General features: G+C 40.0%; 5 protein-coding genes across 5 annotated transcripts; 3 read left to right on the top strand and 2 right to left on the bottom strand.

Moving 5' to 3' along the window:
* Nucleotides 1-186: 186 nt before the first annotated feature.
* On the bottom strand, nucleotides 187-2,548 carry LOC103958206 (protein SAR DEFICIENT 4). The gene is given in 3 exon segments (XM_009370450.3): nucleotides 187-1,396; nucleotides 1,398-1,460; nucleotides 2,468-2,548. Coding segments are annotated over 3 exon segments (1,215 nt in total). The 3' UTR covers nucleotides 187-325.
* LOC103958204 (pentatricopeptide repeat-containing protein At4g21190) lies at nucleotides 2,408-4,470 on the top strand. Its single transcript, XM_009370447.2, has 5 exons — nucleotides 2,408-2,712; nucleotides 2,826-2,924; nucleotides 3,014-3,157; nucleotides 3,415-3,627; nucleotides 3,802-4,470. The coding sequence occupies exons 1-5, from the start codon at nucleotides 2,629-2,631 to the stop codon at nucleotides 4,174-4,176; spliced, it is 915 nt and encodes a 304-aa protein (XP_009368722.2). The 5' UTR covers nucleotides 2,408-2,628; the 3' UTR covers nucleotides 4,177-4,470.
* Nucleotides 4,471-4,574: 104 nt separating this feature from the next.
* On the bottom strand, nucleotides 4,575-9,495 carry LOC103958205 (dnaJ protein ERDJ2A-like). Its single transcript, XM_048565514.1, has 11 exons — nucleotides 9,343-9,495; nucleotides 8,483-8,706; nucleotides 8,260-8,355; nucleotides 7,977-8,097; nucleotides 7,748-7,854; nucleotides 7,409-7,626; nucleotides 6,956-7,133; nucleotides 6,746-6,865; nucleotides 6,349-6,435; nucleotides 5,848-5,958; nucleotides 4,575-5,557 (listed from the first exon to the last, which is right to left on the bottom strand). The coding sequence occupies exons 2-11, from the start codon at nucleotides 8,666-8,668 to the stop codon at nucleotides 4,721-4,723; spliced, it is 2,061 nt and encodes a 686-aa protein (XP_048421471.1). The 5' UTR covers nucleotides 8,669-8,706; nucleotides 9,343-9,495; the 3' UTR covers nucleotides 4,575-4,720.
* A 1,996-nt stretch (nucleotides 9,496-11,491) lies between these two features.
* On the top strand, nucleotides 11,492-14,637 carry LOC103958203. The gene is made up of 8 exons (XM_009370446.3): nucleotides 11,492-12,060; nucleotides 12,288-12,382; nucleotides 12,484-12,563; nucleotides 12,706-12,747; nucleotides 12,819-12,946; nucleotides 13,048-13,228; nucleotides 13,481-13,659; nucleotides 13,805-14,637. The coding sequence occupies exons 1-8, from the start codon at nucleotides 11,633-11,635 to the stop codon at nucleotides 14,319-14,321; spliced, it is 1,650 nt and encodes a 549-aa protein (XP_009368721.2). The 5' UTR covers nucleotides 11,492-11,632; the 3' UTR covers nucleotides 14,322-14,637.
* Nucleotides 14,638-17,326: 2,689 nt separating this feature from the next.
* Nucleotides 17,327-19,273, top strand: LOC108868010 (probable WRKY transcription factor 27). The gene is made up of 3 exons (XM_018650096.2): nucleotides 17,327-18,133; nucleotides 18,244-18,360; nucleotides 18,446-19,273. Exons 1-3 carry the CDS (start codon nucleotides 17,463-17,465, stop codon nucleotides 18,957-18,959), a joined length of 1,302 nt encoding a protein of 433 aa, XP_018505612.2. The 5' UTR covers nucleotides 17,327-17,462; the 3' UTR covers nucleotides 18,960-19,273.

The raw sequence follows: 19,273 nt of genomic DNA, 5'->3' as shown, positions 1-19,273 counted from the left end.
AAATTTTCTCCGGCGGCTGTTGAGATCGTGTTACTTTGATGTTATAGTGCTTTTAGCAAATTAGGAACTGTATTGCAGAACAGAGTAAGAGATTTTAGCAAAGTAGTTTTCATTTTCCAGGATGAACTGGCTGCATTATTTTTTATGATCCGAACGCAGTGTTTCGCTTATACAACATCTCGAATCTACAACTACAAGCAAGCATTTTATTCAGCGATCATGTTCTCGTACACATTGATGAACAAAGACCGGAAAACTACGACGGGCGCAAACCCCGGTTGAGGTTGTACCGTTGTACAATGTGTTCGATCTCCATTCGATCCAACTAATTTTGTTGCTGGATGTAGGTTTCATACACCAACTGAGCTGCAAGAATATCCACAACTGCAGAACCAACAGACTTGAACACAGTAATCTCCTTGCAACTTGTTCTCCCAACCTTCTCGCCGTTGATCAACTCCACCAACATTCCGCAAACATCCGCCTTCTCCATCACCCCTCTCTCGAAAGCACCCACCAGCTCCCCCGCCTCCTCCAGCGCCGCCTCATTGTCCACGAAAACCCTCCCTCTCCTCACCGCCTCATCGTCACATTCCTTCATGGAATGCTTGAAAGATCCAACCAAGTCCAAATGTGCCCCCGCCTTCAGCTTCTCCCCCTTCACAAGGGCCGCCTCCGAATTGGTGGCGCAGCTCACAATGTCTCCCATCCCAACCGCCTCATCCAAACACCCATTGCTCTCAAAACAAACCCCATTAAACTCCGCACATTCTCTCATTTTCTCAGCCAAAATTTCCGCCTTCTCCGCGTTCCGGTTCCATATGATCACCCTCTTCAAGCTCGGCCGTGCCGCTAAATGAGCTCTGATCAAATGCGGCGCCATAGCGCCCGCACCGATCATAACCAGTATTTCGCTGTCATTTCGGGATAAAATCCTAGAAGCTAAGCCTGAAACGCAGGAGGTTCTGTAAAGGGTGAGGGTGGTACCGTCCACGGTGGCGAGGGTTTGGCCGGTGGCGGAGCTGAAGAGCACATAACTTGCGTGCACTCCGGGTAAGTTTATGGTGGAGTTTCCGGGGAAGTAGGTGACGAGCTTGACGCCCAAGTAGGGGAGAGAAGGGGAGGAGGACCAGGAGGGCATGAGGAGGAGAGAGGAGGAGGGCGAAACGTCGTAGCTTTGGCGGATTGGGGATTGCAGAGAAGCTGAGACGGCGGGAAGGGAAGATTGGAAGTGGTTGATTAGGGTTTGGTGAGAGAGGATGGAGTGTAGAGACTCGGCGGTGACAGAAATTGGGGATGTTATGGTGGTGGTGGTGGTTGATTTGGCGGCGGAAGCCATTGATATCAGAGTTGATAGTTTGGGAGGCTTTGGTGTGAGTCTGAGAGAAGAGGCAAAATATATGAGAAGATTGACTTGAGATATACTCTAATTTCTGTGACTGGTGGAGTTTTTCAGAAAACTTAGACGGACGAGCATATCATATAGCGTTACGTTTAAACAATATTAACAGAACGTCACAGTAACGGTGTAAAAAATTCTAATACAAAGGTAGGAGGAAGGTAGGCGTGGACCAAGACATACATATTTGTTTGATTATAACGGAACGTCACAGTAACGGTGTAAAAAATTCTATTTACAAAGGTACGAGGAAGGTAGGCGTGGACCAAGACATACATATTTGTTTGACTATATAATAGCCTGAGTAGGGAAAAGACAAATAATATAACGAAAAAAGGAAGGTGTTTTTTGCACATTATTAGTTGTTAGATTAAATAAATTAAACAAAAAATAATGAATATGATTACATAGGATTGTACATGACGCTTGGTCCAACTAAATTCACGGTGGTTTTATTCAGTGTGAAAAATTGCCCTATTGCGTTTTGCTCATATTTTAGAAGGTGCATTTAAATGATTATTTTTATTTGGTCAATTGAAAAATGAGAATTTTTCGGTTTGGATACGGAATAAGTTGTTTCTATGAAACAAGACATAAAAAATTTCCCCTACCCACCCCCTCTTACTTTATGAAGTTCATCCAGCCCCATTTGTGTCTCATCTGCCTCTCACATAACACTCATAATCTACTATTAATAATGACCTCACACAAGACCTTCTCCTCAAATACTTAACCTACTAATATATGCGTATTTTAAAAATGTTGTCACATATTTTACAATTATGTTTTTGGTTACACTTGACTTCATTTTACAAATTAGGTTTTTGATTATACTCGACTCAAATATTCATAGTGTTCTTAATTTAAATTTATTTTGTATTATTTTTATGTAGGTAAAGTCATGCATACAAAATTAGGAAGAACTGTAACGGAATGGAAAATAAAATAAAATCCAAAATATCCACCCAAAAAAAAAGGTCAAAATTCCCGTTTTACCCATATGCCTTGCAATGAGAATTTTCCCCCGAAACCAATGAAAATCCCAACCCAACCCGCCTAATACGATACACGACAGCCACCCAACCCACTCCCTACAACCTCCGCGAGAGCTCCTCCGCCGGCGACCTCCTCTCTCTCCGTCTCTCTCATTTTCTCTCCCCGTACGTCTCTCTTCTCCTCCCTGGGCTGCCTGAATAAACTGGAGCTGACATTTTAAATGCTTACTAAGCATGCTTACCTTGCAACACTCACTTCCGGCCTTCACTCGGGGACTGGAATTCATCAAATCTTCCCACAGTAGAAGCAGTGTAGTGGTAAAAGCTGCTTCTCAAAAAAGTGCTTCCTGAATTTTGCATGCTTTGAAATTGTTGTTAGAGAAAGACAATCACTGTCTTCTAAAGTTTATATTTTTCAATGATGTTTTCAGGTATGTGCTCAAAAGGGTCCAAGACCCAGATACCCAAGAGTCTGGAAAGCCAATAAACGGATCGGAACTGTTTCCAAATCCCTCAAACTTGTTGAATCTGTGAGCTTTTACTTTTCTTTGGCCTTCTTTTCTTCTCGATTTTCCATATTTGTGTTTGGTTTTGATTAATTGCTAATTAATTTTTGTAGATTAAGGGGTTGTCAAATGTGAAAGAGGAAGTTTATGGAGCCCTTGATTCTTTCATTGCTTGGGAATTAGAATTCCCGTTGATCACAGTGAAGAAGGCACTCAAGTCCCTTGAGAACCAAAGGGAATGGAAGAGGATAATTCAGGTTTGTTTTTCACCTTCTTTTAATGCTCAATATGTAACGTAGACGTGAGTTAGCCCGGTTGGTCAGTGTAGCTCAATATGTAATGTCGACATGAGTTAGGCCGGTTGGCTAGGGCAGTGTACTTGCTCTCTTGTACCAAAGTTCGAATTCCCTTATGTGGTTTAGATTACTGCTTTGTCAGGATGAAGAAAATGTCAATAAATTATGAATGGGACCTTAAGTTTTGAATACTCAGGAAACAGATGTGGGTTTTGTAGGTGTCAAAGTGGATGCTGAGCAAAGGGCAAGGAAGAACAATGGGGACCTATTTCACACTGTTAACTGCTTTGGCCGAGGATGGGAGGATTGACGAAGCTGAAGAGCTCTGGACTAAGTTGTTTTCGCAGTACTTGGAAAGCATGCCTCGCATGTTCTTCGACAAAATGATTTCAATTTACTACCAGCACGGATTGCACGATAAGATGTTTGAGGTATTGTAGCCCTGCCACATTTTGAAGTTCCTGTGGATTGTTCCGATTTTGATTGAGAAATGAATTCGTTCTGATGTGCCGGAAAGGCGAAATGTCATGTAGTTTTTGTGTTGGATCCTTTGTAAATCCTGCTGCGAGGAGTCTTTTAACTTGTTGGAAACTCTCTTGTTGTAGATATTTGCTGATATGGAGGAGCTTGGCGTACAACCAAATGTTTCAATTGTTACGAAGGTTGGAAATGTCTTTAAGGAGCAAGGTATGCTGGACAAATACAACAAGTTGAAGAAGAAATATCCGCCACCAAAATGGGAGTATCGGTACATCAAGGGAAAACGCGTTAAAGTCCGAGCAAACTATCAGAACCAGTCTGATGGTGCTGCAAAGGTGATTAGTGAGGAGAAGGAAACAGTCCGCAGCTCCGAAGAGTTGTTAGAAGCTGAATCGAATCCAGATGAACAAATTGTTGAAGCCGAGGAAGAGGACCAGAACTCAAATGATTTATCGGAGGAAGCCGAAGCAAGTTCAGATCAACTTAGGGTTCAATCTTGATACTGTTCTTGGCCAATCAGATTACATCAGAGGTTTAAGATGTTTTCAATCATCCGTAACCTCATTTACTTGACATTACGCAATTGGTAGTCCGGTGAGAAAGGCGTTCGAGGCAAAACGAACTCAGCTGTATTCTCTTCGACACAGGCCTGAAACAAGAATGTTGACCGTGAGGTCTCTGGAAGGGGTCCAGAGCGTAAACTGTTAGCAAAGTTGTATAATTATGTTGTCGATTGAACAAAAATCTACGGTATGTCTGTCGGTTTCGTATTGTCAAAGTTGAGAGTGGTACAAGGAAATAAAACACATCTTTTTGCTCACGAAAATACAAAATTTATAGTGCAAATAAGTAAAATTTGTTAACGTAAAAGAGGTCTAAAATTTTTGAGAACTGCAAGGGCTAAAATGGGGTTGGAACCCAAGTTTTGTAGTCAAATAAAAGATGGAAATATGGTAACTATCACTGTGATGGTTGTTTCAATTCTCACCAAGTAGACGGTAAATGAGCAAACGAAGTCGAAAACTACATAAAATTTTGTTTGTTTTAGTCCTCCTCTGAACCTGAACCTTCTGATCCCGAGCCTTGTTTATCCACAGTGCCATTCGTAGCAGGGCCTTTCTTTTTCGTGTCATGTTGTTCATCCGCCTCATCTTCACTGTACTCACTCTCATAATCGTCGTCATAATCCTCATCTTCGTTCTCCTCCTCCTCTTCAATACCATCTTCCGTGATCGGTCCCTCTTCTGCCACAAAACCTCCCCGGGTACCAGCCCGAGTACGCTTCAAAATCTTCATCTTCAAGTTTGTTTTTCTATCACAGCCAATCCAAGAGTCGCATAGGCAGTAGCATGTCAAATTGTAATTCCCCTCCGCTGGGGCTGGTAACTTGCCTGTTATTGGCCTAGACCCGCTCTTCACCTTCTCAACTGCTTCTCTGATAGCAGCACTAGTCTTTTTCATTGTTGCTTCCGAACCCTCCATTGCGTCCTCGATTGCCTTGGAAGCAGCAGTAATGGCTGCAGCTTCATCCATGAAATTTACCTTCTGCCAAAACCAAACGTTGTTGGAGACACTGTCTGCAAGCAAAAACCAGAAATTTTCTTCCTTGTGGAATGGGAAGTAAGGCGCATGGGGAAGGGCACCAATTAGGCCGTTGGGACGCTTCAATGTCACCCAAGCATTAACGGTGACAACATCACCCTCTTGTATACCATCTTCGCCTTCAGTCTCACATTTAACTTCAATTGATATCGAAGGCATCGTCTGCAATACCATTTCAACATCCTGGACTTCGGTGGATGAGAATCCAGCTGTTTGAGAAAGTAGCTCAGCACGATCTTCCACAGACATGTCCTGAAGATCCTGCAACACTCTCAGCTTCTACAAACAAAGATGAAGAATAATTAAAGCCAAGACCAAACAGAAAAATACTAGCAGGAGAGGAAAATAAAGCAGCAGAAAAAAGTGAAAGAAACAAACACGACTAATTATTACAAAAAATTAAGATTTGCTGCTCACTCGGTCATGAAAAGAGGGATTTCACAGAATATTTACAATTTTAACTATCTCAAGTAGCAATACAGTACTAACGCCTGCTGCCTGCGGCTAGGCAAGAGACAGATTATACAGTTGTGTTCCAGCATGGCATTGTCCAAACAAAGACTGTTTACCTTGCGGGCTATCTTTTTAATAACCGCCTCACCAAAATGTGGCAGCTGCAGAAAGGGGGCAATGCCTTCACTGGACCCTCCAATAGCCTTCCTTGCACTAAGAGGAACAGCCTGCATCATAGTGATGAAATAACATGAACTTCAAAAATGAGTACGCATTCATAAGATACAAATGATAAATGTCGCAGCTATGTGCTTAATGATATTTGCAAACCAAAAGAAAATGAGAAATAAGAAATTATTTACTTCCATATTGTTCAACAATCCTTAATTAACAAGAAACTAAATCATACACAACAAGCTCTCACAAATTTTCCCTTGCGTGATACTTCAGAATAAGATTTGGGCGAGAGGAAAAAACAGCACGGTAACTAACGTATATGCCCACACAGTGAGTGATTGTATGATTGAAATCTTAAATCTTTGCAAAATTAGGGTTTTGCATGATTAGTATATTTTTAAGATCTACATGCTTGACAAAAGTGGATAATGGACCATCACCTGAATTATACACTGAGAAAGTTCAACCACACCAATAGCAGGCCTCAGCCATCCCTGCCCCTGAACATTGCGTGGCATAACTGCCATCTGCATAGAATAAAGCATAAGTAAAACTAGAACAACATGGCTTCCAAATTTTGTACAAATGTCATGAGATATGCTAGCACGTCTGTTGATCAATTGATTTCCAGAAATACTAGGAGCAAGGTACCAACTTCTGTACCCCCTTCTAAATCTGTTGGTCAAATTTTAAGTAGAGTATTGGAACAAGTCTAAACACAAATATGAGTGAATCAATGCAGGCTTATGGAAAGTCTGCATCTTCTAAGAAGAATAAGCACTTGTTTTAGAGTTTGCTAATAGAATGTAAGATAAGACAGGAAAATGTAGAAATCACCTTCATCAATTCTTCAAGGAGGCGAGGGGCAAGTTCCAGGACATGTCTAAAATCACCTTGCAGAGATGGAGATAAGGATGCTGACTCACGAGTTAACTGTGCTTGAATCAGCAATTCTGTCTGCATAGAAAGTGGCATAAAGTTAAGCATACATCAAGGACCGGGACAAACTTTGCTAATCATAAAGTCTGGTCTTGGAGCACAAAATACCTTTACAAGGGCTGGATGCTGTTTCCAAAACTTTGCCTGCTCTTGCTTGATGTTTTTAAGGTCCAGATTCAACTCACTCCTGACTAGCATAAAAAGCTTCTGAAGGGGTTCATTGTCAGTTCTACGAACTGGAATTTCCGTATATTCAGCAGCCTTTATCAAGACATCCATTACTTTGCTGTATAATCAAATTATGTCATAAGATCAGTAAAAGGATTAACAACGAGTACAGCTTAATGTACACCTGATCCATACAAATATCAAGAATATTTATACATGTATGAGAAATTTTTGACCCTTCAGACTTGCAACCAGCTACTGAAAATAATAAACATATAAAAGCTAACTTCGGCAGTTCTGGTACACATCATTCTCTACTTAATTACCTTTGGAATATAAAATATTACATGAATTCAACTGCCAATGAACATATCTTTTAAACCAGTTGAGTACCTGGGAGCCAGAGAAGGCTTCATGAGGTAATAGTAAGTGGACAACGTGTGATGCATGACATAGTTGCCGGTATATTTTGCTGATCTTGAAAGATATACAACAGCTATCACCAATGGCAATAGAATACAAATACCAACAATCCAGAGTAGGAGTATTCCACCAGATGCTCCATCGATGTCCAGCAGGAATTGAGGAAGAGCTATGCCCATTTGAAACCCCTATTTGAATAAAGCATTGGTTTAATTTCAAAACATGATCAGTTCGACTTCATATAATATTGACAAGGGAACACTAAAAGAAAGTTGCCATCTTTTTTCCTTGAATGAAATTGCACATTACCTGCCTGCCATCTGGATGGCCATATTTTTCAAAATTCTCACGAGATACTGGATCCGTCAGAGCCTGATAAGCCTTTGATATGAACTCAACAAAGTAATTGTGGGCCTCTAGAAAAAGAAAAATTAAATAAACAGTTAGTCTATACACAATATCATAAAGGCCTCATCTTTCCCGCTACAGGTTCAGATAATAAGCAATTCATAAACTGAACTTTTAAAACAATATCAACCTGGATCTGGATTTTTATCTGGATGGTATTGTATAGAGAGTCTCCTATATGCCTTCTTTATCTCCGAATCAGAAGCTCCAGGTTCCAGTCCAAGAATATTGAATGGCTCAAAAACTTGAATCTGAAATTTTAGAAGTTTCTCAGAACAAGCATCCAACATTAAAAATATAATATGAGGTCCGAATTAACTAAATTGAAAAGCCGTGGCAAAGTAAAACAGCGGCAGGAAGACCATATGATAACAGTTTTCATTAATGCCTCATAAGGGTTAAAAAAGGTTTACCTCGCGGCTCATATTTTTGATGTAATAAACCAGGACTATCATGATAACCCAGAGCAGTATTAGTGTCAAGTTACTCCACGTCGATAAGTTTGAAATCTGCAAATGCGACCATAATCACATACATTCAGACTCTCGTTAGATGGTTTATATAACAAATATTTTGGTTTTCTTCTCGCAGTGACTAAATGAATAAAATATCTAAGCAAGAACTGAAGGAGCTAACCCGCTTAAAAATTGACTTGCGGTACTTTCCTGATCGAGAGCACTCTGAACACTGACAGTGGATGCTCTTTGTTTTCTTGGATGCAGCACGACACAACTTCGTAATTGTATAAGGCACTAGAGGAAGTGCCATTATGGTTAAAATGAAAATTGGGAACAAAGCACTAGTCTCTTCCGAAGCAGCCATGGCGACCTCCCTAGTCTAGTCCTATGTCCGTATTATGCCTGCAGAATTGACTTTGGTTAGAACAAATCAGTTCACAAAGACCAGAGCAACGACCAATGTTGCACCACGAATTTCAAAACATCTCCAATGCAATGACATTAGGATATACCGCCAAAAACATCATTCGCAACAATTTCATTTCCGTAACGGGATTTATAAAAATCTGAATCAAACTCAAAATTAGGCCATTATATGGCTAAGGCCAATCAAAATCACCGAAGCTCGGTGATGCAGCCAAATTATGAGATACACACACACACACACACACACACACACACACACACACACACACACACACACACATATATATATATATAACAAACAGTAGCCTACAATTGTGAAGTAGATCAAACCAATGACTGGGGTCAGACTCAGTACAGCCAATTGAATAGTAATACTGATAGCTGATTAACCTACGTACAGACAAAAATGGAGTGCCAAAGCTTCAAAAAAATCACACAAATCAATTCGAAATACTCAAACACGTTCAATAAATTAATAAAATTATCAAAATTGCCGCAAAATTAAAACGCATGCACACCTAAATCAAAATTCGACGAACTGAATTTCCAATTAAAACTATCGAAATGAAAAATATGGCAGAAATATGTACAAATATATATATGTATGCTTGCCTGGGAAATGGAAAATCCGGAGGTCGCGATCTGATTCGGAGGCTTTATGCCCGTACGATGGCGCGATTACAGAGACGGAGAGAGAAAGGAAGCGAGAGAGTTTTTCAGATGGGAGGAGAGGGAGAGCGAGAGAGAGAGAGCAGATAGCTTCGTTTTGGGTTTTATTTGGTGACGGCCCAGCCCATAATTGTTTAAACACGACCTGTCGTTTAGGAAAATTAATCACACTTTCCGGCGGAGGCTCGTTGGGCAATCAGCCCACACTTTAAAAGATCGGTGACACATTAAAAACATTTAATCACGAATGGTCTCTTACGTTTTCGCAAATTATCATTTTGGTCCTTTGTGTTTTAAATCGATAATGTGATTCTCAACTTTTGCCGATTAAGGTTTGGATTGGGGGAAAAATAAAAAATTTAAACAATCAAAGTTTATTGGTTGAAATATGCTTACTATCTTATACTTTAATTTCACTTTCCATCCAATGAACAATTCACATTCGAATTTATATATAATTTGAACCGGATTAAATTAACTAAATTTTATTGATTTTGAATTGACAAACGCTCCTTCTCATGACACATAATATCTAACAAGAGTATAATTTTCACTCTTTCTAATTTCTATTCCTTCCCCTTCCTTGCTACTTCTTATTTTTCTCTATCTATAGAAAATCCAACACAAAATGTCGACGCCCCTTAATCATGATCTTTTAAAAAAACAAAAAGATTACAAGTAAGAAAATTTGTCGGAGAAAATACCACATCCTGAGGAAAATTAAAATTTCAACTCTCTCTTGAAAACTAAATGAAAACTAGTATTTGCCTACACATTTTTTAGAAAATGAGAAGGAGAGAGGGAGAGAGAGAGACAGAGACAGAGAACGTGGGGGGAGTGAGAGGTTTTTGTTTTTGTTTTTGGTTTTTTTTTTTTTAATATTAGAAATATTTTAACATCATCTGTATGTGAGGTTTCAATAAAAAATAATAAAATTTGAACCTGTGAAATTACATTATTACCCATCATGTTTTTTGTGTGATAAAAGACTAAGTTGTCTTTTCACCCTCTTTTAGTTGACAAAGAGATAAAAATAAGGGTAAATTACACAAAACTACCTCAACTATTGGTCTCACAACACTATCATACCCTCATATTTTAAAATTGGTAATGTCATACCTCATCCTTAGAATTTGGTCCAATGTTATACCTTCCGTTAGCTTGGCCGTGAATTTCTTAGTAAAAACTAACGTGACTTGATCCGGGACTCACTTTTTATTAAAAAAAATAAAATATTTAAAAATAATAATTTACCATTAAAAAAAATAAAAACCCAAACACCCATCTTCCCCATCCCCATCCCTGCAACCCAAATCCAAAACCCAGATCCCTTCCTCTTCCCCTTCCCCGCCCACACCTTTCCCTTCCCTACCCGCACCTTTCCTTTCTCTACCATCTTTTAAACGCTCTATTCTCTCAAAACTGAAATCTCCTTCCCTACAACCCCTGACCCCTCCCTACCCACGCCAAGCCACCTGCACCTTTCCCCTCCCTACCATCTTTTAAACGCTCTCTTCTCTCAAAATTGAAACCCATTTCCCATTTCATTTCTCTCTATCTCTCTTTCGCTCTTCCATGGCTATTCTTGCGCCAACCTCTGTTTTAAATGATTCGATTTCCAATTCCTCCTCCTCAGACACATGACAAGTAACCTTTTCTCTCTCCCTCTCTATTTATCTCTATACCATTTTCATTCATTTCTCTTGTTTCTTGATTGTGTTTATTTTTGGTCAATTTTTTGCAGATCTTTGGTTCTAATTTAAAATCAGGAAAAGTTCCGCCGACCTAATTGAGATTATTGACTGGGGGGAGATGTTGGCGTGGGTGGGGAAGGGGTCGGGGTTGTAGGGAAGGGGAAGGGATCTTGGTTGCGGGGAAGGGGGAAGGGGTCGGGGAAGATGGGTGTTTGGGTGTTTTTTTTTTTTTTTTTTTTTGAAGGGTAAATTATTATTTTTTAATATTTTATTAATTTTTTTTAATAAAAAGTGGATCTCGGATCAAGTCACATCAGTATTTAAATGAGAAATTCACGGCTAAGCTAAATAAAGGTATAACATTGGACCAAATTCTAAAGATAAGATATGATTAAATATGTTAGAAATTAAAAATAAAAAAACGACATCCAAAATTAAGCAGATATCTCTGCGTCTCTCTCACGATCCTCATCCTCTTTCTCACACACACACAAACAGTTTGATAAATCCATCAAAAGTCTGCAGAAGTTTCCAAATTCATGGCCTCACCATCCGAACCACCCCACACCAAGCAGCAACTCAGACCCACCATAACCCACTTGGTCCACTCCACCACATCCAATCTCCTCTCCCTCTTTGCCTCCCCCAAGACAACGCCGTCGCCGTCGCCATCGCCATCGCCGTCCACGGCTCCTCCGGAAATCCGCGTCGCGCTCTTCCTCCCCAACTTGACAAAACCACTCGCTTTCCAGCCCGACTCCAAACCCTCCGCCATGAAGGGCGTGGCTTCGTCGCCCGAGTCGACCTCCGGGTTCCCGTCAACGGTCAGGATTGCAGGGCTGAACTCGAATATCAAGGGCAGCGGTGGGCCGGCGTTTGTAGGCCAGGTCTTCAGTATGTGCGACCTCTCCGGGACTGGTCTCATGGCCGTCTCCACCCACTTCGACATCCCCTTTATTTCCAAAAGGTACCCTTTTTTTTCAACTTTTAATAACATTGGTACTTTATTTTATTTATAGAAACTTAATTTCTTGCTAGATTTTATCATATATGTAGTTCGAATTTCATTTCGACATTGAATTTTTGATAAAGATGCTGCCTTTGAATTGAGATTATTAAAATTCAGGAAATTTTCAGTGTGTTTGAGGGCTTTTTTGCTGAATTTTGTTTAATTTTCATGGCATTTACTTGTAGAACTCCCGAGTGGCTGAAGAAGATGTTTAAATCAATTACTAACAGTGAGAGAAACGGCCCCGTGTTTCGATTTTTCATGGATTTAGGCGATGCAGGTAGGATTCTACATAAACAAACGGTTGGTTTTAGTGGTTATTTGGTCAAATTTATTTCTATCTGGAGGTGACCGGCATTCTGACTGAGATTTTGTTCTTAGTTACTTATGTGAAACGACTGAATATTCCGAGTGGCGTTGTGGGAGCTTGTCGTCTCGATTTAGCATATGAACATTTCAAGGTAATCCCAGCTTGTACTGCCACATCAGGGATTTATTGATACTTTAATTATGTTTTTGAGATTTTTTTTTTATTAGTAATTTCTGTGGCATGCTATGATGATCTTGGATGAATGAGTAAGTCGTTCTCCATGTTTTATGCAGGAAAAGCCGCACCTATTCCAGTTTGTTCCAAATGAAAAACAGGTATGATATAACAAGTGACAACCGTCTTTGCTAACGTTGTATACATTTCTCAAAATGGTATACTCCTACAGGTCAAGGCAGCTAACAAACTTCTCAAGACAATGCCGCAGAGTGGCAAATGCAAAAGGGTTGACGGAGTTCCAGTTTTTAGTGCTCAAAACTTGGATATTGCAATAGCAAGCTCGGATGGGATCAAATGGTGTGTTCTAATGTTTCGTGCTTGCTTCTAATCAAGTTTGTTCTTTTGGTGAATTTTAAGTAGAATGGCTGATGCTCTATTGTTATCTTTTGTTCCAACAGGTATACTCCCTACTTTTTTGATAAAAACATGCTTGATAACATTCTTGAGGAATCTGTAGATCAGCATTTCCATTCTTTAATTCAAACTCGGCACACGCAGCGGCGACATGATGTGATTGATGACAACATACCAGCAGAAGTAATTGAAGAGATGGGCGATAACTTGTGGGAGCCTCCAGAGGTATGGAATCCAATACTGAAGTATTATTTTGATGTAGCAAGTAGTTTGGTAGTGAGACATGTACAAGATTTTAAGATGAAGAATCGAGAATTGGATTCCCATTGTCAATGATAAGCTTAGAATTATTATCATTCGTCTGACATAACTACGTATGTAGATGTATAAGTTTGTGAAGTTAAAACAACTCAGTTCACCTTCTTCTGGTTCTCACGTATTTGTATTTTGTTCGTTGGAATATATGTTTCTTGACAGGTTCAGGAAGTAATGGATGAGATAGGGAATCCTGGAATACCTTTGAGTGTCATTTCTAAAGCCGCTGAAATGCAGCTCCTTTATGCTGTTGATAAAGTACTTCTGGGTAATAGGTGGCTACGGAAAGCAACAGGCATTCAACCCAAATTCCCTTATATGGTTGACTCTTTCGAAAGAAGGTACATTAAAATATAGCAGTTGCTTTCTCGGATATCAAATACCTTCTGTTTTCTAATTAAATCTTTCTTTGAATTTTAACATTGGTAAACTCGCTTGTTCTATCTTTTAGGCTTTTCTAACAAAATTATGTTCATTCCGCTGCAGGAGTGCAGCCTCTTTTCTTAGAGCTTCTCAGTCAGCCAGATGCCTTACCAATGGGGAAGCAGTAAATGATAACGAAGATTCTCTAGATTGTAGCACTTCGGAGATTAAATTAAAGGATGATATTCACACCAATAAAGGAAACAAAACAGATCTACGATTTCCTTTCAGTGATTGGTTTAGTCATCTGTGGTCGAAACAAAAGGACCAAAATGAAGAGTTGCCAAAGGAATGCATAAAGCAGAGCACACTGCAAAATCCAAACCTTCCAAAGATTACTATGGTTGGCATTTCAACTGGTGAGGCAGGGCCGATGAGTAAAGCAAATTTAAAGAAGACGATGGAGGATTTAACAAAAGAATTGGAGCAGACGGATTCGGGAAATGCTTTTGGTAGCGATACAGGTAATGAGTTGAGATTTGAAGATAGAGATCCACTGTTTGTGGCAAACGTAGGTGATTATTATTCTGGCATGGCAAAGACGCGTTCAGCTAGGTGGGTTCGTGGAGGAAACAATTAGGGGGCCTCACCATGGCAACATTTTTGTGTTCTCTTCGGGTATGATGGAGAATATACTTATGATACATTACTGCCTCTCCCCCCCCCCCCCCCCATCAAACGGAAATACATTGTTCAGAGGCCGCGTATTTCTTCTGATGATGGGATGTTGATACCTCTAAATTTCTTGTGCATTTCGAAGTATCATGTATTTTCACGGTATGCCATTGTTATCGCACCCTTGTTGTACAAGGGGTAGAAGAGCAGATGTGTAATGGAATAGATAAGAAAGTGTTCGCCTGGAGTGAAATAAAAACTGTAATTTACATTGGTGTTTACGGATGTGAATCGGGTTAACAAGGAGCAGTCAAGGACTGCTCCGCCTCTTTCTTATTCTCTTCTACCCACTTCTTTATGATATAAGTACAACAATAACAAATGTGGTGGTGGTGGAATAACGAATGGTGGTGGTTGTGGTGGTGGAGATGGTTCCCTTGGTGCTTTGGCGCGTGAGTGCCCTCTACAATCTACATCTACCTCCTAGTGTGTGGCACACTTTTCCCACACCATAAAGTGGATTTTAATGACCTCGCCCAATCTTGCTCAAAGCATTTCCACCATAGTTGCCCGCAAATGAGTGATTGTTAGTCATTAATGCATGCGTGTCTAGCAACATGCATTCATCAATGGTTTGCGGTGTGTGAATGGCTGATGTTAGCATGATTCAACATGCAAAAGGTGATGGTAGTATTTCGATACGATAACGAAGTTAAGTTCATGATTCTAACTAAAATAAATTTTTTGGGTACAACAAAAAATTGTATCCTCAAATGATGTCGTTTGAATACGTAAAATAAGGTGTATAAACAAAAAAATATATAAAAGATCGTTTGGCTATGCTGACCCATCCCTTTAGCCAATTTAGCTCTTAACACAGGATCGTTCAAGTCAGTTTTTTTGTTATTATGATAGGTAAATTATTCTAGATCCATCCCCCGAAAGAACCATACATGATCAATAGGGCCTGTTTGGTATCCTATTTGAAATTTTTATCATTTCTCAAAACATTTCTTGAAAACTATTTTCTTTAAGACTCAAAAACTTGATTGGTTTGCGATTTAAAATTTTTAAATCTTACAACTTAGACAAAGAGATCTAAAAAGAAAGGGTCGCAGGAGAGGGAGAAAGAGAAAAGATAATGAAAGAAAGTAAGAGATGATTGAAGGAAAGAGAAAGAAGAGAGAGGATCGGATGAGATAGAGAGGAATATGAGTGAGAGAAAAAACCGACAGAATGAAGATAGCAGATTGGATGAGAGACGAAAAAAGGTGAAAAAAAAAAAAAAGGAGGAGAGAGAAAGAAGAAAAGATAGATAGATTTGAAGTGAGAGGGGATGAGGAAGAGAAAAGAAGTGAGTGAGTTTAAGTTTAAAAACTCTAAAAACTCACTTTTTTATGTTTTTAGATAATAGACTATATTTTTGAGTTAGTATTGAGTTCAGTTTTTTAAAATAGTCATATCAAATAAGTTTTTAAGGCCTAAAATTTAAAAATTGTTTTTGAATTTAAAAAGTTGGATTGAAGTAAAGTATCAAACAGATCCTAATATTTCCTCCTGCGCCAAATCCATCTCCCTCTCTCCATTGACAACAGAGCATCGCATCACTCATCTCCTCAATCTTTAAACCTCCGCAAAGCCATGAAGCTCTATAGTGTCATCCACAATCCAAAGTCAACCTGCTTGAGAATTTGTTTCGCCAAACCCAAAGTCAACCTGCTCCCCCCTTCATATATAATGCTACGCATTCATTAGCTTCCTATATGTAATAGGACTTTGAACTTGAAAAGGTTCAAATGCCCTCTCAACTTCCAACCAAACAAAAAAAGACATGAAGAACTATCAATCACAGATTCTTATTCCCCCAACTAGATTTGGATCCTCCATACAGAGAAGACGGTAAGGGCATGGTAGTGGACCAGTGGTGGTCCCAAATCACTTTTTTTTAACTAAAATTTTATTTTGCATACGTAAGTTAGGTCAATATGTTTATTTTGTGGCACTTAAATTTGAGTTATCATTTATAAATAGATTATTTTAGAGTATGGTATCGTCATACTAAAATGCTAAAGTTTTGTTCCCTCCTAGTCCTAAGGAAGGAAGATTCTCTCCCTTCCTAATTTCCCTCTCCTTCCCTCCCCTCCTATTTGATCGGTTACGGTTTAGCCATGTCAACATCTTATATTGATTTTTTTATAGAGACAATAAGACAAAAAACAATATGTGATAGGAGGAGAGAGAAGGGGATGTGAATAGGAAAAGAGAGAATCTTTTCCCAGGACTATGTTCATTGTGAAAAACACGAGTTATTGGTCTAAAATAACAAAAAATAATTGTGCTTTGGCTAAGTCAACGTACCATTTTTTAGGACATCTTTTTCCTTCAACTAATTACTTGACATTGTTTATTAATAAGAATGTCAATTGATACATCTTTTTGCGACCATAAGCGTTGCTTGTTTATTTAATTGTTTCATGTCTATTCGATTCATTGAAGAGGTACTTTTCATGTCTGTTTGATTAACGAAAATTAAAGTTAAATTGTGAGTTGACAACAAATCAGTAAAAAGTACAACTCTTTTAAAAATGATATTTTTTATGAACTCGCAACCACTGAGTATGCGTTATACAGATGTTAAACCCAGCACTCCATATACCCTCCAGTTGTAGGGCATGACAGGGCAGTGGTGCCGTGTGCTCGCATGGTGGTTTTCCAACGCTCACACACGACGGTTTCGCACTTCGACATCCAATCAGTTTTCGACTGGGACATATGTACCAACTGTCCGTGCCTTCGTCAGTGTCCGGTTCCGTCTCTGACATTTTTCCAAAAGTCAATCAAAAGCTGCGGTTCAAATACATCAAAACCACTCATTATTTTTCAAATTTTTTTGGGTTAATTAATTACTACTAAATTCCAGTATAAATAATTAAACAATTTACCAAGTCAGTGCGGCATCATTTCCTCTCACTAGCCACAATCTATTTCCATTTCTGTGTCTATGTCTCCCTTCCTCCAAGTCAGCGCCGTCCATTCCACCTCTCTTTCCTTCTAGCTGCAATAAAAAAACCCCACAAACACCGCAGCCGCCGCCACCGTTCTGCAAATGGCAGATGATTGGGATCTTTACGCTGTGGTAAGGGGTTGCAAATCAACCAACCAAACCACCCGAAACATCACCATCACCGCCACCGGTATCGCACCCACAAACCCCATCCACACACCGCCGGATGAAGTCGAAAACGATCCTTTTTGGGAGTTGTTGGACTCCGACGAGTTAACCGATCCGTTGTTCTCTATTACCAATCTAGACGTCCCAAAAGAAGCCAATGGTTTCCAAGAGCTGCAGCAGTCCTTTTTTCGCAACCCCACCACCACCACCAACAACGACCACGATCCCACCACTAACAACACCACCTTTGGACCTAATAATATTATTCCAAATTCCCCCACTATTTCTGACTTTGGAGGATCTAGTGGTAGTGGCCAACATCACCTCCAACATCAACAACAACAACAGCAACATCATGCACAACTCCAACAACAACAGCTGCAGCAGCAGCAACATCTTTCGATGCCGACTCGTTTCACCCGGGGAATTCCGGCTCCGGGTTTTCGAGGAATCTATGGCCAACAACAACAACAACAAATTATACAACCCGGGGATCAAAATCTTCAACCCGAGCAGCTCCAAACTCAGCAGGGATTTAGGAGGCCCAGGTTCATCAATCCCGCTTATCCTCATCCTCGGCTACCAACTCGCCCACAAAGAAGAAGGTATATATACTCAAAATTCGCTGTTCATTAATTGAACGACAATTAGTCTTTGTTCTTGTTTTTGCTTTTTTCACATGGTGAGGATGTGGATTACATGAATTGACTAACAGGAAAACCCAGCAAAAGAAAAATGTTCATGAAGTGAAAGCGGAGGATCTCATCAGCGCGGATTTATGGGCGTGGCGGAAGTACGGCCAAAAACCTATCAAGGGTTCTCCACACCCAAGGTACGTAATTAGGTTAATTTTTTCCACTTTCAATTTCTCTTTCCTTTTCTTTGCGATTTTCTCTCTGAATCATGGTTCTTTGCAGGAACTACTACCGATGCAGCAGCTCAAAAGGGTGCCCGGCGAGAAGGCAAGTGGAGCAGAGCACGACAGAACCCAACATCTTCATAGTTACATACACCGGGGACCACACTCACGCTCGCCCGACTCATCGAAACTCGCTTGCCGGGAGCTCCAGGAACAAGCTGTCAGCTGCATCTGCGAGTCAAAATCAGCCAATCAACAACGACTCCGGTTCGACAGCTGTTCCCAACCCCTCGTCTCCCACCACCGGACTACCCATGACAGTCCAAGCTGAGGCCGTGCCTGTAGCCAATAAGGTCAATTCTGACAATTCACTTGACAAAGAAAATGAGGAATTTGATGAGGAGGAGGAGACGGATCATGAGAACGAGAATGAGAACGAGGTTGAGGACGATGACGTTGTGATCCCGGACATGGACATGTCGGATGAGATATTCTTGGGGCTGAAGGAACTGGGTGGTACTAGTTCTAATGGCACTGGGAGTGGAAGTTTCTCTGGTTTGTGCTTCCGGTGATTATTTTTTCGGATAATAGGGCATTGAGTTTGGAGTCTTCTTGGGCTGCTGCTAATTGCTCCTCCGCTGGCGGTGGTTCCTAGTAGCCAACAAGTAGGGAAGATGCATAAGTTTTTTATTTAACCTTTTGTTACCATGTTACGGTGTTAGTTCTATGAGAGGAGAGATTTTTCTAGTGTGACCGGTATACGGGATGATACAGTATATGTCACTATACGAATGATGTGATATGTGTGTTAAAATGTTAATAACTTAAAAAATAAAATTTCTCACCACTTCTATAAAAATAAGTGGTGTACCACTCATATTCCGGT

Source organism: the organism of the source record quoted next, unplaced genomic scaffold (genome assembly GCF_019419815.1).
Source record: "Pyrus x bretschneideri cultivar Hongxiangsu unplaced genomic scaffold, Pyrus_bretschneideri_v1 Contig4, whole genome shotgun sequence".
Lineage (NCBI taxonomy): Eukaryota > Viridiplantae > Streptophyta > Magnoliopsida > Rosales > Rosaceae > Pyrus > Pyrus x bretschneideri.
This window is presented reverse-complemented; position numbering and strand designations above follow the sequence as displayed.